We start from the raw sequence: 25988 nt of genomic DNA on the forward strand, positions 1-25988 counted from the left end.
GGGGGGAGGGCAGGTTCACTGTCACTGTTTGCTAAGGGTTATTATAGGCTCTTTCTGTTTTGCATACTAGTATAGATGGTGAAGACTGTTCCCAGCAAAGTAAAAAGTAACGTGATATCTGTTTTTATAGTGAGTTCTGTGGCAAAATTTCCTTGGAAAGCAGGTATCGCCACTGTGGAAGGGCGTTACAGTAATGATCATTGCTGATAACATGTACATATAATCATGTCAGGGAGCTCTGGTAGCAAGTTGGAGGAAATCTGTAACATTCACATGTTAACAAAAACAATGCCAGGGCTCAGAAAATGCTGGGGGAGGGTACATTTTTACATGTTTCTTACAAGTCCCATACATAGTACAGATTGGTATCTTGCGTAAACACATGCACTGGGTTTTTAATTTCACTGATGGATGAAAATTGTTAAATGAAATCCATGTGAACATGTAAAACTACTCGTTAATCTGAGAATTTAAAAAACAGTGAGTAAGATCAAATTGATAGAATTAAGTCCAAGTGAATATAAATACTTTTATACCAATATATTATTTTTTAAATTGAGTACTTGCAGGGTAGGTTTTTTAGCGCTGTCATTACAGTCGGCATACCTTGCAAATAACTAGAAATTATCTCTGCATGCAAGTATATGACTGGATTAGTTGTCAACAGGGTGTCGGGGTATGTGTCCACATGTAATAGACTGTAATTCCTAATATATTTCTTCCATATGGTTTTCCTGAACAATTGGGAAACACAAAATATAAATAAATAAAAAAAAAAATTTTGCTTCTTGTCCCTGTGAAAAATTCTCCCATAATATTAAGCAATCAAGTTACTTGTGACACTTAAAAAATTTGATCATGTTTGGGAGAATATTTTGTTTCAGCTATACCAATGTACTGTTTATCTAGAACATTGCAGCACTAGTAACAATCAAAGCATTCATCATAAATTTATAACTAGTGTTACACACCAATAAATACGGTGTACAATTAATAAAGTACTATAAAATCTGTATTAGAAGCCGCAGCTTAAAATGGTACAATACAGAAGGGATGCGGTTTCTACGGTACTAGAGCATCTACACATGAATTTTTGTATTCAATTGTTCAAAAAAGAATGGGTGCAACTTTTATCAGGGATGAGGCTTCTAATAGAGATTTAACGGTAGTATTTTAACAATGTTCCAAATTGCGGCGTTCAAATTTAGGTCAGTCTCAGCATCATTAGCAAATTTGGAAACCAATCAATCACTGACGTACATTTCCCTAAAATTCTTCCTATCTAAAGTGTTGCACAAAATTTGAATGTGTGCTGCACCACGACTATGATGCTTTAAAATCAAGATGTTTCTCGGGTTTTAGTCAGCACAGCGGTATCCGAATCGGCAAAACAGTCATAAAAATAATACCCACTAACACGTATTGCATGAAAAATGTGCGGCTTCAAGAGATGCAATTTAAACACTGCTGTAACTCGCTTTTATTTTCTGAGAGACGAATGTTCGTATTATTTTATGGAGAAAGCAAGTCACTTAGACTTTGAATACAGAACATGAAACGTGTACAGGAATATTAAAATTGAGGTAAAACTGAATGGCCAAACTGTTGCACGTTTTTAATCCTACAGTTGGGAGCGTATGTTGTGAAGTGCCTCACTTTTTAATTTGTAATTTAGTAAACCTTAAAAATTTATCCAGCAACACGTGTGAAAGAGTGGAACCAGTCAGCTGTGGTGTACAAGTGATAATAAAATAAATGCGGATAATTTATCAACGATTACTATATTGGGGTTGCCATCTTGAATATTGTTAGTCTATGAGAAAGAGACTTGTTGAGAAAGGTGTTTCCGGATCTTACAAATCAGGGGAAAAAACTTTCACAGCCAAACTGTCACATTAAGCCAACTGCTAAAAAATTGTTTTTGTAAGGAAAACTCACAAAATTTTCATTCTAAGGAGCAAATCAATGATAGCCTTGTAGTTGAACGGTAATTTCAGATATGCACATGCATTTGCTTCCTTTCACATGTAATCCATCTTTTTCTTTGTAATGTCTGGTGTCTCGCTTATAAGAAATCACTTTAAAAAAAGTACCAACAGGGACTGTGTTATTGTCAATGACTTTTCTGAAGATGCAACATAATTTTGTTTTCTAAAAGACAAACTGTTAACGTGCATTTCAAACAGATCAACATTTTTAGAGGTTTTATGCTAATTAACTTTCTTGAGCGACAAAAGAATAATTTTAAAACAATACAATATGATAATAAATTAATTGGGTGAGGGAGAAATAGAAAGGTACATGCACTAGCAGCAATAGTGCTCTCAAACGAGCAAAGAAGATCCTGCCTCAAGTCGAAATCTGTGGGAGAAGCAGACTGATGTAGGCCACAGAAGAGCCTACGATAGTATAACCTTCTGATGAGTCTATATTCTAATGATAAACTGAGACTGATTAAAATCTGTTGAGTACCGGCTATCTCCTTTTCATAGTCTCCCCCCAAGTATCTGCATTGTGCTTGTATTCAGATTTCCAAGATAAGATACAGAGGGGAGAGAGCATAGAAAGTACCTTTAAAGTAGATTGATCACGTTCTCTTTATTGATGACATCAATAATAATGGCCAGCATGTAATAACGCAGTGGTTTTTCTTGCGCTGTGATCCATGTCTCCTAAAGTTTAATACTGGTAAGAAATGAGCTATTTTTTACAGCAACAAGAAAGGATTAATCAGTATTGTCACAGTCACATCAAATTGCATCATTATTTTTGCAAACAAGTTCTAAGTTGGAATAATTGTTTGCTTGTTTGTAGGATGGGGCATATACGTTTACAAAACAACTACACAATGATTAGAAAAAAATACCCAAATAATAATAAAAATATGGCAGAGACTTTTTTTTTTGGGTGTACTTGGGATTGTTTTTAATTCAGAACACAAGACAATGTTATTGCATGGTTGTTCTTGATTCAAATTTTCAAAAATTCAAAATTCAAAGAGGATTGCCATAGGTTTTCTATTTGTTTGATAATTCATACATTTATATGAATTAAGTGTTGATCTAACTTGATAAATGTGTGGGTAAACTTGCACATCATCCTCAGCCAAGTGCACTTAACTAATCCTACACCAAGTTAGTTCTATTAGAAGCAGTTTTCCAATATAAGCACATGTAAACCACTGCGTATTAAAATATAATGGAAAATTTTTCTTAATTTTCAAAATCTGAGGGTACCGGTAACTGAACTAGTTTTTGTCACAATTATGAAATCTTAATGAAAAAAATATAAAAGTTGTATCCATAGAATATAGCTCAGTGCATGAAAAACTGTTTTCAATCTAGAACGATAATTTAAATCCCAACCACTTTTCATGGTTGAGGCGAATCAAAATTATAAGGGAAAAAAACAGAAATACATTTATAGGGCTTCATTTGTAAACTGTTATTTTGACATCAGGCTAAAAAAGTTTATTGCAACAGTTTTTCTGACCATTTACTCTGAATTGAAGGTAAAAAGTTTATAATCATCAATCAATGTATTGTTATGATTACCTTTCAGGGTCAATTTTGAGTCTTGTATACTTCAACCTCAATTTACCTTTTCTCGAGAAATACGAGTCCTTAAGGGAATCATTTTCTTGTAGGACTTCATTACAAAGTACGTGCATGTGTATCTCTGTCTGCAGAGTGTTCCACATGACAAATGAATTTTTGTTGTCAGATGTGTTTTTTTTTTTTTTTTGTAGACGCGTGGGTTAGATGCTGAATTTTCTGGAAATTCGCCATTAAATGTATTTTCAGATATTGAGTTAACAAACTCCCACGCAAGTATGGAAATATATAACTTTGGTGAGACAATGTACTGTTAAGCTGGCAATTAGGAAGTTCACTTTTTAAGTGAAAAATGAATGTTTTGAGGCAAATTTAATTTTTATGTATTTGGTAGAATTTGTTCATCATTTTTCTAGTGAGTAGCAAAGTTAACTGGATTGTTTAAAGTATTAGTAAAATTTATAATTGAGAAAGTGAAAAAATGTCATATACATACTAATGTAAATTTTACTTGTTAATCTTTTGATTTCTAGTAAATTTTAGGTCAAGAACTATAATTTACTAAATAACATGGAGAGCATAGATTTATCATTAACTTCAAACAAAATGTGATGTTTGTGAAAATACTCGACACTCAGAAGTAAGGAAAAGTCTTGAGTGAATGTACATGCTGAATGTCTAAATAATAGAAAAATGTACATTTATGTCAGTGATTATGTATTGATTCAGAAATGATCCAGGAAAGTTGATATTTTAGTCAGGATCAGACAGTTTTGATTAAATATATTTGTTCCCATGTTTCGGAAATGTACAAATGACACAACAAATGTATCTAAAATTGTTGTTATTCTTTGCATCATGGTCTCATAAATTTGGCATTTACCATATATATTGTAATTTTCCCACAGACTAAATTTCAAAGTCATCCAGATGAATGGTGTCTTTGTCTATTTGCATGCAATGAGCAATAGCAAAAGAAAATTGACTTGCATTGCACGTTTCTAATTTGCTCTTCTAAATAATGAACAATGAACAAATTAGCGCTAATTATTTCCAATACTTTATAATATGTTGATTTCATCAACCTGTTGCATGCACAATATTATGCAGAATGAGTAATTTCATTTATTATTACATTTACATGTATGAGAAAGTGAGGACATTACATGTATACACATGAATTTGGGTTATCTCTGTCTAATGGATCCTAAAATACTGTATCTGTAAATTGAACGTGAAAAACGTCAACCGAATGTCTGTCGCAAAAATTTCCATGTCAAAATGCTGATGTTCAAGAGGGGAGTATGTCATTAAAATATTCATATTTGATCAAAATTGACTAAGCTTATATGTATATCACATTATTAAGCTAGAAATACCCTAAAAATACTTTCCTGTTTGTCGAATCGCATGTGATATTTTGATGACACTTAGTGCTATGACCTTTGTTTGTCCAGTTTTTAACGTTCCATTTCATGCAAAAATTTGAATGGAAAATTATGATTCAATTTTTAGATGGCTGCGTGTACTTGATGCCGCAATGGGTTCACATGTTGTATACTCTATTTCATTATTTTTGTGTCTGCAAGGTCAGGTTTCATTTACTTTCAAGAAAACATGTTTTCCCATTCATTTACATGTATATTTCTAGAATAATAAAATTTAATACTATTTGCAATAACTGAATAAACACGTCTGCCCTGTGGCAGCTGTGGATGTACCTAAAAAGGTTCAGGCCATATTGAAACTTATGATGCCCAAAGGGTTACGAATTAGTGTTGCTGTCTCTAATATCTATGAAAAAAATGCATGCTTTATCTTAATGTACACGTTTTAATAAATTAGTTGGAATAATTGTTTTTGTTGGGGTTGCATATATATGCTTAAAGTAAATGTGTTTGCTGTGAAGTTTGGAATTATCTGCATTCACTTTAATAGATAACAGATTTAACTGGTACTTAATGTCAACATGGCCAACATTTAGAGCAATTATAAGAAGATATCAAATGAACAAGCTACTATGTCAGCAAGTCTTAGCAATCCTATGAAAATATGTGTGTGTGTGTGTGTGTGTGTGTGTGTGTGTGTGTGTGTGTGTGTGTGTGTGTGTGTGTGTGTGTATATATGAGTGACATGTGTCACCAAAGACTTTTAATATATATCAAAGCCATGTGCTTTACAATAATTGGGAGGTTTCTAAAATGTATACTAATATATTCCTGAGACTCTGGAGAGATTTTACTATTCTTGTTGCACTGTAAATTTATTGTATTGACGTGTAGTGCCAGATTAGAGCTTCTTCATGGATGATCCTTATTGATGCAGTTGATTCATTTGAAATTTAATCATCTCTGCTGAATGTCAATCCAGTTTATACAAGACAACCTCAGATGTATTGAACTCTCGCGTTCTGTAAATGCATTTATTTGTGAGTTTGGTATCATCAAAACTACTGTAAAATACTTTTTTACCAGGAATTAAGACTTTTTGGGTGATTTGTATGGAATTTATTTCTGCGAGTTGAGTGTAAAATATAGGGGGGGGGGACTGTATGTTAACTACATCACCTACCAGAAAATCTGTGGAAATAATAAATTTTATTTATTACTCGTTAGGCTTAATACAGATTACAGCCCCGACGGAAACTTAGAGAATATACCCGGGTCCAAAAGGAACACTTTAGGGTAACAATTCTCTAAGAAAAAAGCCCAGACTAAAGGGTCACCCACCCCCCCGGTGATCACGCTGTCGAGGCCACTTCCGTCTCAATTCTCCCAAATGTTGCTGGTGCAACACAGCAGTCGTCAGAGCTTCCCCACCTCCGGTGAGCGTCCTACTCTGCCTATTATAAACAAGTAATCAACAAAATTTATTATTTCCACAGATTTTCTGGTAGGTGATGTAGTAAACTAGAAGGTTTGTACAAACCTGTTTGTTTACATAGTCATACCTACCAGAAAATTCGGGAACCCGCCCACCTCCTCACAACTTTCCAAGCGACCTGCTGTTCCAAAACTTTTAGCAATTGAGAAATTAAATTTTATCCAAAATTATCAAAATAAAAAATAGAAAAATACACACAAATATACAAAATATTGCCCTAAAATTGTGCTGAAAAAAACATGGGGCTCAAATACAGTTTAATACAGTTAAACAAAAATCATTACACATGTATTGTTTTTGAAGGGCAACTTATTATCTGCTGAGGACCCAGTGCAGTACTTGAATTGTCAGTTTAGAGGGTTGGCATCAAATGTATTCCGACTTTCCTCCCTAATAGCATCATCACTGTTTTTTCACACGTACGTCATCAAACCCTTCAAATATAATTGCTTGCACACTCCTTGTACACAGTAAATCATATCAGTGCATCTTAAATTAATTTACACAGGCATGCCTGAATAGCTTCTCTTACATGCCATTTTATTTATCTTACCTTATTAAATGGTGTTGATGAAAAGAAAATGTATCACTCCCCTAACTCTTGAGTCGTAATGAGTAAAGCAACAGGAGATCAGATTGAAATGCATGTACTGGTATTTTGAGGCTGTTTAAGGTTACTTCGTAAAAAAAAAAAGTGCTGCATGTAATAAAGTAAGCAGTGAGCTGCTTGTGTTACATTTTTCAAGGAAAACAAGATTTTAAAACAAGGTTATTGAATTTATTTTTTGTGAAGGTTGGCATTTTCAGCTCAGTGAAGTAATCTGTGAGATTTATTCAGTCTCTGAGCTTTCAAGGTGTGCTGTTTCCTATAATTTTGTTGCGAGATTCTGACAAGTAAAGCAATTTGTGTATTACTAGAAGAAGATGTTCAGCTCTTGCAAGAAATCCTGATTGGAAGTTCTAAATCGTTTTAAATTACTCAGCAATTCCATAGATTTGTAGATGATTGAGTTGCATCATTAAATTTTTACGTGAATCGCTGAAGATTTTTTAATTGACGACTCATTGTTGATTCTAAATTGAAAGTGAAGTATTCATTTCCTATTAAGATTGGTCTGATATGTCTGACTCTTGTGCTCTTTTCCCTGTTACATGTATGGCCTTAAGCTCCTCTTATCAGAATATACTGTAGAATACTTTATTTTCGCTTGGAATTTATTTTCGCTATTTTCGCTGAAGGGGTGATTCCGTGAAAATAAAATCCAGCGAATATACTTTTTTTCCTATATTTCACATTGAACTCATGAAAAATCAGTGAAAATATATTCCAAGCAAAACGCCCAAAAAGCCTTTTCAGCTTAAATTAATTCCAGCGAAAATTAAGTATTCCACAGTATTGAAAACAATCCTTTACTTGTGTCTGTAATGTACTTGAATATTGAATAATAACAATACTTTTTCATTTATTTTAATTTGCTCTTATTAATGAGTTCTTAATAAAAAAAAAATCCTTGGATTGCATGTGCATGTCAAACCACATAACATCATCAGTAATTGTGTTTATTCTAAAAGCACGTACCGGTACTTCATTAAGCATGCTTCTATACGTTTTAATGATGTACTGCGATTGCTGAATGGATGTTGTCTTTCTTTTATACCTGGTCAAGGCAATTAATACATTTTTTTTTAATTTAAAAAAAAACTCTTTAGGCTTATTAAACATGTGTCTAACAATAGTATTGTAATGTTTGTAACTTTAAATTGCAATCTAATTGATTTGACCTTGTTGACCTTTTTTTATGTTTTTCAGCATATTTTTTACAGCATTTCTGATTAGAACATCTTTTATTTAAGAGCTGGTTCTTTACATCAAATCTGTTTTGCCCTAATTTTTCACAGCTACACATTAACTTAAGTACTAAAACATATTGGGCAATGCTTTGGCATAACATGCTAGAAATTATTTATGCTATGCACACTGTTGGTTAAACTGAGAGTAGTGCTACTAATCATCCTAATAGATGAGAGCAAGCTGCAGCGCCTCATTAGAAATATAAAGAAATGGACATTTCTTTTTATTCCAACATCTGTTGGTGTGTATAACATTCTCTCATTAATATTGTGGCACCTGAATATGAGTAATCAAGTTTTGCATGCACTGAGCAATAATTGTGGCATGATTTGATGTGTACTTCATTAATGCAGAGCCACTACCTGCCAGATTCACCCTGACATGCCTTGTGAGTGGGCACTATTGTGGCATGATTTGATGTGTACTTATATGCAGAGCCACTACCTACCAGTTTCACCCTGACATGCCTCGTGAGTGGACACTATTGTGGCATGATTTGATGTGTACTTCAATGCAGAGCTCACTACCTACCAGTTTCACCCTGACATGCCTTGTGAGTGGACACTATTGTGGCATGATTTGATGTGTACTTCAATGCAGAGCTCACTACCTACCAGTTTCACCCTGACATGCCTTGTGAGTGGACACTATTGTGGCATGATTTTATGTGTACTTATATGCAGAGCCCACTACCTACCAGTTTCACCCTGACATGCCTTGTGAGTGGACACTATTGTAGCATGATTTGATGTGTACTTCAATGCAGAGCCACTACCTGCCAGTTTCACCCTGACATGCCTTGTGAGTGGACACTATTGTGGCATGATTTGATGTGTACTTCAATGCAGAGCCACTACCTGCCAGTTTCACCCTGACATGCCTTGTGAGTGGACACTATTGTGGCATGATTTGATGTGTACTTCAGTGCAGAGCCACTACCTACCAGTTTCACCCTGACATGCCTTGTGAGTAGACACTATTGTGGCATGATTTGATGTGTACTTCAATGCAGAGCCACTACCTGCCAGTTTCACCCTGACATGCCTTGTGAGTGGACACTATTGTGGCATGATTTGATGTGTACTTCAATGCAGAGCCACTACCTGCCAGTTTCACCCTGACATGCCTTGTGAGTGGACACTATTGTGGCATGATTTGATGTGTACTTCAGTGCAGAGCCACTACCTACCAGTTTCACCCTGACATGCCTTGTGAGTAGACACTATTGTGGCATGATTTGATGTGTACTTCAATGCAGAGCCACTACCTGCCAGTTTCACCCTGACATGCCTTGTGAGTAGACACTATTGTGGCATGATTTGATGTGTACTTCAATGCAGAGCTCACTACCTACCAGTTTCACCCTGACATGCCTTGTGAGTGGACACTATTGTGGCATGATTTGATGTGTACTTCAATGCAGAGCTCACTACCTACCAGTTTCACCCTGACATGCCTTGTGAGTAGACACTATTGTGGCATGATTTGATGTGTACTTCAATGCAGAGCCACTACCTACCAGTTTCACCCTGACATGTCTTGTGAGTGGACACTATTGTGGCATGATTTGATGTGTACTTATATGCAGAGCCCACTACCTACCAGTTTCACCCTGACATGCCTTGTGAGTAGACACTATTGTGGCATGATTTGATGTGTACTTCAATGCAGAGCAACTACCTACCAGTTTCACCCTGACATGCCTTGTGAGTGGACACTATTGTGGCTTGATTTGATGTGTACTTCAATGCAGAGCCACTACCTGCCAGTTTCACCCTGACATGCCTTGTGAGTGGACATTATTGTGGCATGATTTGATGTGTACTTCAATGCAGAGCTCACTACCTACCAGATTCACCCTGACATGCCTTGTGAGTGGACACTATTGTGGCATGATTTGATGTGTACTTCAATGCAGAGCTCACTACCTACCAGTTTCACCCTGACATGCCTTGTGAGTAGACACTATTGTGGCATGATTTGATGTGTACTTCAATGCAGAGCCACTACCTGCCAGTTTCACCCTGACATGCCTTGTGAGTGGACACTATTGTGGCATGATTTGATTTGTACTTCAATGCAGAGCTCACTACCTACCAGATTCACCCTGACATGCCTTGTGAATGGACACTATTGTGGCATGATTTGATGTGTACTTCAATGCAGAGCTCACTACCTACCAGTTTCACCCTGACATGCCTTGTGAGTGGACACTATTGTGGCATGATTTGATGTGTACTTCAATGCAGAGCCACTACCTGCCAGTTTCACCCTGACATGCCTTGTGAGTGGACACTATTGTGGCATGATTTGATGTGTACTTCAATGCAGAGCCACTACCTGCCAGTTTCACCCTGACATGCCTTGTGAGTGGACACTATTGTGGCATGATTTGATGTGTACTTCAATGCAGAGCCATCACCTACCAGTTTCATCCTGACATGCCTTGTGAGTGGACACTATTGAAAGGCTTCCATCTAAATTACTATATTCTATTAACTGTTGAATAGATGAGATAAAGAATAAAACTACACCTGTCTCATAAACTTTCTTAATACATGAATATAATGGTAATTGATTGAGTTTGGTTACTTTGGGTAAAAATTATTCATGATTATGTATTATGTGGAATTGTGTATTTTGAATGTCTGTCTTGCAGCTTTGTTTTATTATAACGATCGATAATAATATCTTGGTAGCTAGTTGAACGCTTTGATGTTTATTTTTATTCCAGCAATTACTGCTTTTGTCAAATTAACAGCCAGTTTTTGAGATAACATAATATAAGCTATGAATGAATATTTGCATATTAATGTCAGGTATATTGTTTGTTTCAACCGCTGTTAAAAGGTTGAGCATTTTAGTAGTTGATCCTGACAAAAGAAATGTCAGGATCAACTACTATATAAAAAATATATATATATATATCTCAATAATAATAATTTCATTGTGGTCTTACAAATACAATGACACTAATGGTATTCCTATAGCCTGTGAAAAGTAAAATTGTGTTTCAGACTTGCTTGCCTAAACAGGCTAGTAAAATGTATGGGCAAGTAAGTTTAAGTCAATGGAAAAAATACCTAAATGCGTCTGCCGGTAGTTATGCTATATGTTAAAATAAGGTTTTCATTTCTTTTCATGAATGTGGTATGTATAAAGTTTCCAATCCAAAAAATGTTCACTATTAGTAGATGAAATATGCTTATTGATTGGTCAAAAATTCTTATTTGCAAAAAAATAAGTAATTCGAAACCTGTTGAATTGTTGTGGTTAGAACGCTGTATTAAATATGTTGTCTCTATAGCCGTGATAAGAAACAAAATGATCCACTGAATTATTAAATACATTTTTCATGGTACTTGATGTATATTGATAATGATAGTTTTCCCCATTGGTTATATAACTACAGGGTGGGTGGCAAATTCAGTGATTTGTTTCACTTCAGTTATGATTGCTTGAGGGAGTTGGGGATGATTTTGCATCTACTGAGCATGTAAATGTGTACCACATCTCAAGTAAATACTTCGTTGTGAGAGAAAATTTTCCATCAATTGTAACGGAAAAATAATATATTTGTAGCTTATCTTAAATAATAATTTTGAGAGATTTGTATATTAATTACAATATTTAATGTTACAAGTAACAACCACACGAGAATGCTTCAGCCCAGTTCACAAGGTAACTGAAAACTGATGCAAAAAAAGGAGTGCATGAAGTGTTTTCCTTTCCTATGGAAATAGCATTTAATTTTCATTTTAGGATAATGTATTGATTTGGAGGGGTGGGGAGGGGGTGGTAACAGAAATATTACTCCAAGAATTCATGGAATACTTTTGAATGCAACTTGATAGAGAGGGGCTTTATAGGGAATATAAGCAAACTGTATTAAAAGGAGTTATTTCATGCACTGTGCATACTTAGACCCCACTAACGTTTTTACGCACCCACATGGTCAGCTTCAACTATATTTGTAATTGCAAATCTTTAACCCAGGAAAACTCCACTCACTCCTACCTTCTGGCAATTCTCTCTCCGTGGAACATGAAATTGATTACAAGTTACTTCAGAGGGACTATCGTATTAGAAGACTACATATACAAGAAGAGTTTAAAAGCCCAACATAAATTATGGATTGTCATATTTTTCTTCACATACTATTAACCTCAGTTGTCCTTAATAGAAAAATGGTTTTTCACATGACATTGAAGGGAAAAATAACACTTGACAATAATTTAAAAAAAAAAACCACCTTGCTGTTTGGAATATACAAATGCAACTTTTAATAAATGAAGGCATTTCGCACTGAAACTTAGTACAGGACAGAAATACATGTACGCTTAGTTGAGACATTGCTTGTTAATATTAAACATCTTGCATGACTGCATCGTCTTCTATATAACCTTAAACCATATGTGCTCTCCAATTTACCCATTATACTCTGCCACAGTTTGGAATTCAATTTTGCAGTCCATTAATCAATAAGAATCAACTGCATGCACACTATTTTCTCTTCCTTCTAAATAATAACACACCATTTACTTTTGCTGTTCAGATGTTGATTAAATCTTCTGCGCTTAACATTTAACTGTCATCTTATAGTGTATGAATGTAGCTCTTACATAGATCACTTTTCCGGAAGTAGCAAAACTGGATTGCAAAAATACTCCTGCTTTGTCATGGCGGAAAATACAAACATGTCAGTTTGCTGATAGTCTGTAGAAGGGAGTTTTATTTTTGTGACGTTGATTGGTACACCCAGAAGCACAATATCACGCGTGCAAGTTTATGTTACACTCCAATTTCGCATGCGCGCGCATGCGAAAAGCCGTATCTTTGACTTCCGGGAAAGTCGTCTATTCTGGTTATTTTATTCAAAATGGTAAAAATTGTGATTCAAACAATTCAAAAATAAAAACAAATGTTTTTCAAGTTTTTAAGAACAGTTACTATTATATATTTATGCATTTCGAGACTTTAATTACTTTTGAAAAGTACTTGTGTGTCCCACGCCCAATAAAACGAAATGGTCTTGATTTCCATCACATTTATTATTTCAATTCAGGTAAACGTTCTCTTATAATTCTTGACAAAAAAAACATAAATGCCAAAACGATTATTCATTCACTTGACATCCAAGCTGCGATTCCAATTTAGATAAAAGTATCAATTTATAATTCATATTTCCATGATCATTATCATTTACCTTATCTTATCAAATGTTGAGTTGTCCATGAAGTCTGTAAAAGGACTTTAGTTGCCTAAGATTTCATTCACACATTTTTACTGTTAAAATTACCAGCTTTATACCCCCCCCCCTCTAGCAATGCTCCATTTACCAAACATTGCTTGAAACTATAAATATCTTTTTCATGCTTCCTATCAACATATTTATTTTATTTTATTGCCCAAAGCCATTTTTATTCATTTCACATATAAATGAAATTGATTTTCCAATCTTATATTTCCTTGATTATTGCCAATGGGGAGAAGAAATTGATCCAAGTGCATTTATTAAAACAGGTTGTTACCTCATTTTAGGACAATAATCTCCAATTACTACATGTATATTAATTCAATAAAATTTTCAGAAAAATTCACTATTTTGGGGAAGATATTTTCCAAAATTACTGCTTTGATTAGTTTCCACAGAACAAAATGATTAGAGCCTCTCATATTTTTAAACATACATGTATTTTTAAGTACCCAAATGTTGAAATGTATTATAATAAACATATCACCATGCAATCTTTCTTTCATTGGGTGTGAATACTATTAAATATTACTACCATAACAACAAAGTGTTTATTGCAAATGACGTCAATAAGCTTTATGTCATATGATTAATTATTCATGAAGATTTCCAATTCAGACTAACAACTGATTAATCAAAAATTAAAATAACGACAGACTCATTTATAACTGTTATGGAGTGGAAATAATTTCTCAAGGGCTTTGTTGATGCAATAGACTTCCTTGGGAATCACAACATATCACTGAAAATGACAGCAAAGTCATGCAGTTGTGTTTGAAAAAGTCATTATCTTCAATGCACGTTGTTGTTTTTACGGGCTCTGTGCCCCGTTCTATGATTACATTAGTTCTATTTTTAGTATGATTTGTATTTACGACAAACACTATTGTTTACAGCTAGTATTATCTGAAAAGTTTTTCAACAAGGACATAAATACGTTTATACGAGCCCAGAAAATTTCTTATCCTAGGAAAAGAAAGTTTCTGGCAAAATTGATGCATTTTTTATTTTAAAATTATCATATTATTAGTGTTTTTTCTCATTTTTTTTCAAAAGTCTGACAATAGAAACATGACATGCATTTTCAACTGATGCCTTAAAAAAATGAATATTATACTCTATTATTTGTGTAATCTGTTGTTTCAGTCAGAATGCATCTTGACAGAATCTGTTCAGAAACTTGTTTCCCCCATTGAACCATGAGGGAAAATCCATTATAAACTGATGTTTTGGTTTTTCACTCATGTTATCGTTGTATTTAATTGAAAAATAATCTCTATACATTATTTGTTGCAGAAGATGAAGAGGAGGTAACATTAATGTATGCACAACATGAGGTGAGTGTAAAACACGGAATTCCTCTTAGTATTTTTAAGAAAAGTGACTAAAAGTTCCACGTTAGATAGTTGTAGTAACTTAACTCATTAACATAAGGTCTGCTTGAAAAATTCTAATTTGTATGCGCTCTGCTTGGTCTTGTTACAGAAAGTGCCTATGAAAGATTTCAGTGCAGAAGTTCGAGCTGTGGTAGATGTTGAAAAGTTCTTAAGTCAAGCGGTTTTACTATTGGATGTGCACAAGAACACCCTTGAGGGAGTTGTAGATTTATTGCTGACAAAAGCATTTGAAGATGAAAGCGAAACTACAATCAATGAAGCTAAAAGTGCTCTCTTTACTCACGATTCAGGTAACTTATTTTCACCTCTTCTCCTCGATCTCTCACTCGATATCTCAATCTCTAGATTTACTCATCTTTTCTACAAACATTTCTTGATGTACTCATCAGATTCTTCTTTACTGTAAGTAAGTGTGACATTGCACACTTACAAACCTTCAAGCTTAGTTTATTTAATCACCATAAATAGCTGTCAAACTCGTTTACATTGTATACTTGTAACACATTTGTTCCATCAGCATTAAGTTCACCATATGCAAGTACACATGCCTGTTGGGTGCCCCTGTTTTGATGAGATGTTGCCTTATGATTAAATTCTTTAATTTGTGTCATAACCCTAACCAAGGCAGCCTCCCACTCAACAGACTGTTATGTAAGTTGCGAAAGTGTACACTACTGTATAGATGGCAATTATTCGCCAAGTATTAATTTTGCTTATTTTGGTGATAGCTAAACACACTAAATTAAAATACTGTGAATATGAAATATTAGAAAACCTGAAACTCAAACCCAGTGAATATTTCACCCTTTGTGTTATATTGAGTTAATTGATATTCAAATTGTTAAGCAAACTTGTATTCTTGAAGTTGATTTGTTGAATGTCAAACCACTTTCTGTATTTACCGGTACACAGCTACTTGTAAAATGCTTTATCTTGTTGTTAGCTAGTTTGATTCTAATAAACTTAAAAGCAACACTGGTTTCACACATATCACCATAAAGTAGTCACTACTTGTCACAGGCTTCAGGCTCACTTTGAGTGCATTAGGTGCATCAGTCACCCCAATGGAGTAGACTTTGAACAATCTTGAGTGCTTATCTTGTGGTCATATTAGACTTCAAAAAGTCGTATATTTATTGTGTATTATAAATCTATGCTAGCATTTCAGCCCTGTACATGAATGAAACAAATTTCAAGAATCTATGAATAAATATTATTTAGAGGAATATATTTTCACACTGCCGACAAATATAATTGACATGATTTTTTTTCTTTGGAGAGAAATATCCAACAAAATTACTAAAACGATACTTTTCTTGAAAAAAAAGGAGAGTACCTCCTGCTGGTATTTGTCTTTGTGTCTCGTGCAGAACATGTTTGAATATTTTATAAATAACATACTGTGGAATACTTTATTTTTGCTGAAAAGGCTTTTTGGGAATTTTGTATGGAATTTATTTTCACTGATTTCTGATGAGTTTAATGTGAAATATAGGAAAAAAAGTATATTTGCTGGATTTTATTTTCACGGAATCATCAAAATAAATTCCAAGCGAAAATAAAGTATTCTACAGTATTTGCTATGTATACAAGTAGGACCCAAATCGAGAATGATACAGTGTGACTGCCTCTTCAAGTTTTGATATTAAGATGCAAAGTTACGATACATTTCTTTTCTGGTCTCTTCAGTTTAACGCAAGTTTGTTAGCTTCCCTCGAAATATCACTAAATATGTAGTGTACAAAAAAGGAATGATAATAACTTCTGATATATTGCTGTTTTTTTGCAGTCCATTCACTCGCTAGAAGTATTCAAGGCGTAAGTAGTACTGACGTTGGATTTGATTATGACCAGTCCTGGATCTGTGCTATGTAAGTTTTAAAAAAAAATGTCTGAATTAAACGCACTTTTTTTGCATTCCAAGTTAAACAATATGTATACAAGTTATTCCCTATTGTGTGGTTGCATGTATATTAAGATACGAATGAGGTACACTTCATTTTTCTCAAAATTCAATAAGTAATGATATGTGATGTCGTGACCAGCATTCTGCATCCCGATTGCAAAATTATTTTTGTATGCAAGATTATAAGAGTTATTTTACTTTCTAAGCAAGCTGATTAAGATGTGATGCAAGTGTAGAGACTCTCTGATCTTGTTTAATCCAGCTATACAGACACCATTGTACTTGTAACATCTGACCAAGTACCTGTACAAATCAGTAACCAATCATAACTTTTGTTACATGTTGTGTGTTAGTAATACATGAACTAATTGGTTGACAAATCCATAAGTCAGAGAGGAGCTGCCAGAATTTGGTCAGATGTACCGGATTTTGCTCTAAATTCTCCCATCCGAAAAATCGCTCTGGGCGGTTTCACGGCTGGGTGGCCTTATTTGGGGTTCAAAATTTCAAAAAATGATCATCAAATATTGGGGTGGGGGCTGTATACGGGATTAAAAGCAAACTTACCACTTACGTTGTACATTTTAATTCAGTTGGATATTGCATAGCCCTGGTTTAGTAAAAAAAAATTTTTCACGACGAGTAAAATTTTAATTTCTTCAACTCCGTAGATGCAATTGTATATCACTAACAAAGCGACATGTTGCCATAGCAAGATTGAAACATCCTGCCAACTTTGGTCGGACCAGCCAGGAAGTTCACTTCGTCATTCTTGTACTTGCACCAACCAAAGAGAAAAGTACCAAGAATGCGTTGGAGACGGGTAGAACGTTTTCCACCATTTTTGCCGATATGGATTTCAGACACAAGCTGATTGAAGCTAAGACAGGTTGGTTTCAAATTTGCTTTTAGTTTTTTTGTTTTGCACATTTCAATTTGCATCTGGGTGATGTTTCATGAACTTTTAATCAGAACGGAATGAAATTTGCTAATGCCAAGTGGTATACAATTTAGTTAATATTTATTACCTATTTATTAATTTATACATATACGTGAACTCTCTGCTCTAGTATTTACAGACATCTAAGTATGGTCTATGAATAAATGATTGCAATTAAGTCAGTGTTAATATAATGTGTTAATACAATTTGGCAGTTTTGTCTCATTCTGAGAAAGCTTTTCATCCCCTTCACCCTCTATTCAACCCACCCAAGGCAGAGGAACAGGTTTATGTGTGAACATTAACATTTTTACTGGCAGCCACATTGCCCTCTCAGGATAATTTATAATCAGTGCTGAAATTGAACCTATAGAAACTTTAAACTTCTAAAGGTTGATACAAGCAATGTTTATTGAAGTGATAGATAGCTTTGAAAACACTGAAGCTCATTGTCAGTTCTGACCATGCATAAAATTCGCTATCAGTGCCACAATGGCATTCACAGCTACGCTACGCTACCTAGCTACGCTTGATGCAAATCCATATAACATGCTATCAATATCATACGTCTTTGTGTTAATCTTCCCACAATGCTCTCCCAGTGTAGCTATGTGAATAGTGTTTTCAATATAATAATTTGGACGACCACAGCTGATAGTGTACATGAATCATGCTGATGACCTTAGAGCAGCTTGTATTCTAACCTTTTCACCACCCGACTTTCTCACCCAAATTACTCTGCACTTTTTTTCTTATATTCAAAATTTCTGGAAATGAACCTTAATTTTGGAGCCTACAGTCAAAATTAGAGTAAATTTTCAGTTTTTACTCCAAAAAATTTGGCTATTTTTGTCGCAATCTTCTATAAATGGGACAATTTTGTGATGAAAAGTGGGAACTGGTGGGGAAAAGTTTTTTTTACCACTGAAATCATCACATTCTTATTTAAATTAAACTACTGTTGAAGGTGATGAAGAGGATTAAATTCGAAATCTCTTGTTAGAGCTAATCTGAGGAATCTGGGAATAATTTTGATTGTATCGTAAAACTGATTGATTTTTCCCTTAGAGGATTAATTTATATGCTCGTATAATATATTCATTGTGCAGTCAAAAAAAAAAAAAATATTATAATAATTATGTTTCGCGTTATGCATTTTGTAAAAATTGTGTGCATCACAGGTTGTCAGCGAACTTTTCTCAGATTTGTTCATTTCGTCAGAATATCTTCAAATCTCTCATTTTGATTTTTGTCATTTTTGGTAAAAAGTGGTATTCTTGAATATTTTTAATAATAAAAATAAAATAATGTGCCTCAGTAAAAACTAAAGCCATTGTATCGTTGTTGACTTTGAATTAAAATACTGAATTGCTAAACTACGCAATTTGTAATTCACATGAAAATCAGTGAGCCTACTATATACAATAGCCAGCTGTGTTCAGACACTGAGTCTAGTGTTGAAAGACTCTTTGCACAAAAGAGGAATCTCTCCCAATAATCTAAAAAATAAAGAAGTCATGCTGATTGAAAATAAGCATTCCTACATGTACGACGACATTTCATGAATTCTCAATTATTATTGATACTGATTTGTAGTGACAATAAGACAATGTGGTTGCTCAATGATAAATTTTGTGTGTATTGATAGTGGGATGCAATATTGAAGTGCATGGTTTATCCATTTCAGGGATAGATTCTAGCAATGAGCTAATCTACTCAGAGTATCTGTATATGGGCAAATGCAAATGTACTGGTTGCATACATAGGTGCATGCTTGCATGTACCTGTCATGTGCAGCTTTAATAGTCAAATAGATAACTTCCTTTTCCTACTACAGTACTACCGTAATATCTGTATTAGAAGCCGCATCCCTAATAGATCTCGCACCTATTCTTTAGAACCAAAAATTCATTGTTTCTCATACGAGTCAATTCTGTAATAGAAGCCGCATCCTATCTGTTGCATTGTAACATTTTACTAGAAATCGCAGCTTCTAATAAGGATTTTACAGTACTACTACAGCATACAGTATTGAAAACCAGTTAACATCAAAATTTTAACAAAATATATCCATCTATAATTCATCAGAGCTTTGTAAATTTAAAAAAAACAAAACAAAACGTTCTTCATACTGTTTTTTTTCCCTTCAGAGGAAGATTTCAAGAAGGCCTTGAATGCCCATACAGCCGTACTGTCAGCTGAACAAAATTCCTCAAAAAAGAAGGTCAGATCTACAGATGTATTTGATGAGCTAGAGGAGGAAACCGTTCAGAGGGCAAGTAGATTATAATGTTTTGCTAGATAAGGGATTTATTTGAATGTCTAGATTTGATCATAACTTGGCAATTTCAATCCTTGTACAAAATTATATTTCAACTTTAGTTCTCAGGTATACCTTACAAATGTTGAGTTACCATTCTGTATTGTTTAGCAGTGTTATTTATTTCTGCAGCGTATTTTCAATAATTTTTTTTTAAATGTTGTATATATTGTGACACACAAGTTCATAAAACTGATGGTGAAAGAGGTGTTGTTGCTAAATTGGGGGAAAAAATGCAATGTTTTATTTTTAATCTGGGTGTCTTATTTCACAGGGGAAACGTTGTTCCTTCTCCTTTGCAAGTGGGCTGCGAGCCGATTTTTGGCGACGTATTCCCCACTACTGGAGTGATTACAAAGACGGTGTGATTGGTCATAAGACACCTCAGAAGTCAATATCAACCACGTTCTTTTTGTACTTTGCTATATTACTTCCTTCTATCGCGTTTGGTGTGCTCAATGACAAAAATACCAATGGTGCAATAGGTACGTCCTACTTGTTTATTGTTCTTTTAATAAAACTTATAACTGAATCATAGCAGTTTTCTCTGATATCTCTATCCACATGTTCATAAGTCATTTCTGTTTTTCAAACTGTAACTGAGGCAGAAACTACACATACAGTTAATTATTTCATAAATAACTTGTCATTGTCTCAACAATCTTCAATTTTACCTTTGGAATATCAGAAATGTACACAAAGCAAAGCTTGAAAAAATAGTGGTAAAAAATGCTGTTATTTTTAATAAGAATATTTTTGTTATTCCATATTAATTCATATTTTGGGGATATATAATTTTAATTGTTTTGATTTATATCTGACTAAGTATTAACAATTTCACATTAAAAGTAAGGTACATGGACAGAGTGGACCAGTAGCCAAATTGCATTGAAAAATAAGTTGGCCACCAGACTGATCTCAGATAGTAGTCTAAAAATTAGTGTCCATGGATGTGAATGACAAGATTAATATTGTTTGACCCATCTCAACTTGAATGCTTTTAACATAGACCAAGGTTGACTTGAAATATCTGTGCTATGTTTGATCCATTTTTGCTTGTTTAACTGACATTCGTTGTAATGAAGTTTGACTTGTCTCCATCGCTGGCTCAATTTATTTATGAATAACATACACAATATCCAAGTTCAAACTTTTGAAAATCAAGAAATGCAGATGGTTGAGTGTTCTGCTTAACTCCCCTTGTTATACTGTATTCGACCAGCTTAGCATCCAGTGATCTTACCTCATAAAATCATCACTCTTAAAGGGGTGGACGCTTTGTCATGCATTCTCTTCAAATAAATTATGAAAATTACAATTTCGCTCAGCGTGTTGCTGGTTTAAGGGTTTATTATGTGTTTTTGAAAAACAAAACAAAAAAAACATTGCCTATTGAAAAGTGTTGCGTCATTGATTTCTCCCCGACATGTCACTTTTACCATGAACAATACACAAAAAATGTTTTCATTTCTTCAGAAAACTAAAACAATGATTTTAATAAATGATGTCCAATGACCTTGCTTATTTGGGACTGGGGTGGGCACTAAGTTGAACTCTGCTTCAAATGTAGAAGTGTGCAAAGTATAGTAGAGGGCTTAATTGTTCAATTACAATATTATATTACATGTATCACATTGAATACACAGAGCCAATACTACCAAATCATATCTACTACCAATCAAGTAAAATTTGTGTGGTGCTATTAAAAAAAAAAAATTTTTCTTGCAGATGTAAAGAGGGTGATTGTGGCTCAGGGTTTTGGAGGATTATTTTTTGCTCTGTTTGGTGGACAACCGTTGATTATTTTGTTAACAACAGCTCCGCTTGCACTTTTCATTAATCGTAAGTCTCGCTGTTATTTTAAATCTCCAGCAACTGTTTTACTCATTTGCTCAGCTTTGTGTGGGAAATTTTCTAAACATTTTGTGGGTTACTTTGAGTTGTGTTTATTCATTTACAGAGTATGTTTCTGCAAAATCGGAGGTGATAATATATGGCAAACAATTCTGTTATTTCAACAACTTTTTTTTGTATTTTAATAACAATTCGTAAATTTCAAAGGTAACACAATAAAAACGTCGGTATGTTTGGTACAAAATGGAAGCTGATGTTGTCAAATTCTAGCATATACTATCTATTTACATGCATCACCCCCAATTCAAGAGCTGGAGATGGGCATTGGGATTTTGTGAAAACAAATTATCGTGGGTAAAAAGAAAAATTTAGTCTGAATTTGTATAAATATTTACTTATGAGAACACGTACACATGTTTTTTTTTAAATGACTTCCTTTGTGTTCATATGTTCATACATGTAGCACTAATCACTGCCGTTATTTAGAACGCCACGCACACATGCATACATGCATGCACTCACTTTTGTTGGTGCTTCGTTGCCAGTTCCATTCATTCAGTTTTTTAACCTTAGTTACATGTGTATGATATCATGTGTGAATAGTCATCAGACTTTATTTGAATAAAATGTCTGGAAATAACATCCCTCTAACCCCCCCCCCCCCCTTAACCTCCAAATTTTGAATTGGGATAACCCCTTAACGGAAAGAAACGAGAAATGGATGGTAATATTACTACAAATTTCGTTTTTGGGAATCTTTATAGTCAAATGATAACAAAGTGATCACACTTTTTTTGTTAGAGCCGATTGATGTCATTGGCTGTTTTATCTACTTGCCTTGGGGTTTGTGTACCATACAGCCAATGATGTCACTTGTATCATGTGATAACCATCCTCATAATGTGATGCATGTTGCCACCACTGACAGTTGGGTTGATGTATTCACTGTAGTTTACTGACATTCTATAGCACGCACCACATGCTGTCTTTTTTGTCTCTGAATTGTTTTGCTACTTACTATTTATTTGTATTTACTGCTCACTTTAGTGAAAATATTAAAAATAGATTATTCATGCTGAAAAGTAAGCTTTGGTGATTTCCTGGCATAGATAATCTCTGCTGCTGTGGTTTTTCAATGAATTTTAATAGATTTCAATGAAACTTGGTACATAGATTGTCCCAAATAATGCAGTTCTTGGTTGAAGTTCATGAATTTTAATTGTATTAATTTGCATATTCATGAGCCAAATTTATGGGTGTTTAAAATATCTCCTATTAAAATGAAATCTGTTACAGAACTGCTCTTGGATAACTAGATTAATATTTGGTTGAAATCCATGCATATTGATTATCTGATTTGCATATATCATGATATCTCAATTGCCACTTTAGTTTTCTCTTAGTATAAGATCACTGTGGTTCATATTGCTTTACATTGTACATCTCAAAGAGCTGAAGGTGCTGGAATGTTCATTTGTTGGTATAACCGAGACAGTCATGAGTGACCATAAAAGTCATAAACCAGCTTTGAAAAAGACTCAATTTGCTATTGATATCAAACAGAATATTGCACTGCCAGAGACCAATATTTATCGCAGACACAAACAAGATTCATACTGGGAAATGCATGTAGCTATCTCCCTAGGACAGTCCCTATGCATTGCAATATAGACATTGGCATTATCAAATGATCTAATGTTATGAAAACGATTTTGTGACAATTTCACTTCCCCTGGCGCTGCTTTATTTTAGACTAATTATTGTACAGATACATATTATGGCTAAGTTGTCTGTTTTCGTATTGCAACATTGTTGCAACATTGACTATACAAAGGAAATGGTAAATTATACGTACAAATGTTATTTGCGGTTGCTTCAACCATTGTTGAAGTTAATGGCATTATTGGTACATTGATAAGGAGTTTCCGGGGAAGTTACAAGTTACCCATACTGTTTTGCGCCTGCTGTAATGGGTTCAACTTGTGTGTCTGATGTTAATGTTTTTTTTCTTCTTCAATTTCAGTTATATATGTCATAGCCGAAGATTTTGAGTTGAATTTCTACGCTGTCTATGCATGTGTGGGTATATGGAATTCATTCTTTTTACTCATCTACTCAGTCTTTGGTGCCTGTAAACTCATGAAATGGTCAACAAGGTAGCGTATTACATATATTCTATTATTTATATATATATACCTAGTTGTAACAATTTGAAGATTACACAAAATTAACATGCGTATGATTTATAATAATGATTTTATTTGAGTACCAAAACAAACAAAAAAACCTTCGCATCAAATAGGCAATGGAAATTAGTTCAAAAGTAACAGATTCTAAAACTAATGGAGGGGTAAGGATGGTGGTGAATGGTTTCTTATTATTGTCTGTCAACTACTCAATGAAAGACGCGCACCAAACGTCTGCCCCCCACACAAATCGATCAATTTGATTTTGTACTTTTTTATTTCGTAGCTCACATCAAAAGTCTATAACAGGGGAGTATTACTTCATCCAAATTGACCATCATCAAATGTGTACAGCACATTATTAAGCATGCAAATATCCCCCAAAATATTTTTGTGTTTGTCAAATCCCACGCGATGTTTGACGCCACTACGACGCTATGACCATTGTTTGTTCTGTTTTTACGTTCGGTTTTATGCATAATGCGGGATCTCGCAGTGAACAGAAAATGGTCTATTAACACATCAAGGCCATGTCATGCTTTGCATGCTGATGTTAAGTCTGTGTTGACTGTTTTTAATATGCTTTGGGAAATGTTTCCTAAATATTTTGATTAAAACAAATATATTCCTGAAATCATGCCACTTGCACAATTTTATGAATGATTCTACAGTATTTAGTAGAAGGTGACAACTGTCTCTGAAATTAACGGTATATTACCTGTATGATTGGTTTTGTCCTGTGAGTTGTGCTGCCCTCTAGTGGTGAAACACTTGTCTGATGTAAATGGAGTGAAAGAAACACTGTTGAATTATCTATATTGCTTTGCACTCCTTGTCGTCAGTCTAGAAAATCTAATATATTTGAGAGATCTGTTACTGATTGACTAAAGACTACACAACTAAACTAACATTTTGAATAACGTTTCTTTCATCCTGTAGAGTTATGTCATATTAAGCACCATATCTCGCCACTACACATATATATACATATAACTTTCTGAATCCTCTGAATTAAAATATGAATATATAAATTCAACAGTAGAATGTGTACTGTAAATCGCGAAATGAAAAAAAAATCGGTAAATAGATCACTGTACCATCTGAGTTATAAAACGTACCGGTAGTGAATATCCCTGCAACATCACATCTGCTAAAATTAAAACCCAGTGAATATATTACTTCTGTAAGAAGTTCTCATCATACTGTGCTTGTTTTCTTCACTTCAAACAAAACCAACAACACTAAAAGTTGTTGCCATAGTTATCGTCATGGTAACATTCTCATGTCTCTAACTATTTCAGATCGACAGAGGAAATTTTTGCATTGTTCATCGCCATAGCTTTCTGCTATGACGCTTTTATAGACCTTGCTCACAGTAAGTACGTTTCCTCTACATCTATGTACAGTGTATTAAACAGCATGCTAGCATGCATGCTTTTCTCCAGCAGAATTGGTTTTCTTATCATATTTGAGTTCATGGAACATACCTAGTACCTCCTCTGTCTTGATGTAGTTTTTGGCTCCCATGTGTTCAAAACACAAACAGGAAGTATGTCTGTCCAAAATGAATTTGAAACATAATTGATATTACTTAATTGTTACGTGATGTTGGTCATCATTCCAAATTGTTGCACAACAAAAACCCCTTTTTAATTAAACATGTACAGCCAACAAGTTATAACCAACTATGTCTGTATGTATGATACAAAACACCATATTTTATTAAAGAAACGTACTCAATTTAACATTGAAATTAACATACTTTCCTTGTAATTATACTAGACAAATATTAGTCTTTCAAAAGTTATTTTATTCACTTTGATATAAGTTTAACTTCTACTT

At 34.2% G+C, this 25988-nt stretch overlaps 1 protein-coding gene across 1 annotated transcript in view; it reads left to right on the top strand.

Annotated features, from left to right (window-relative positions):
• LOC100367851 (solute carrier family 4 member 11-like) overlaps positions 1-25988 on the top strand; it is a 95220-nt gene that overhangs the window by 60176 nt on the left and 9056 nt on the right. Inside the window, exons 2-10 of the mRNA XM_085503123.1 lie at positions 14840-14880; positions 15029-15230; positions 16730-16811; positions 17518-17735; positions 19937-20061; positions 20381-20591; positions 21835-21948; positions 23984-24116; positions 25448-25521. Of these exons, the coding sequence (XP_085359249.1) occupies positions 14840-14880; positions 15029-15230; positions 16730-16811; positions 17518-17735; positions 19937-20061; positions 20381-20591; positions 21835-21948; positions 23984-24116; positions 25448-25521 (1200 nt within the window). The remainder of the gene's footprint in view (positions 1-14839; positions 14881-15028; positions 15231-16729; positions 16812-17517; positions 17736-19936; positions 20062-20380; positions 20592-21834; positions 21949-23983; positions 24117-25447; positions 25522-25988) is intronic.

The sequence above is a fragment of the Saccoglossus kowalevskii genome, chromosome 9 (genome assembly GCF_978046115.1).
Source record: "Saccoglossus kowalevskii chromosome 9, keSacKowa6.1, whole genome shotgun sequence".
NCBI lineage: Eukaryota > Metazoa > Hemichordata > Enteropneusta > Harrimaniidae > Saccoglossus > Saccoglossus kowalevskii.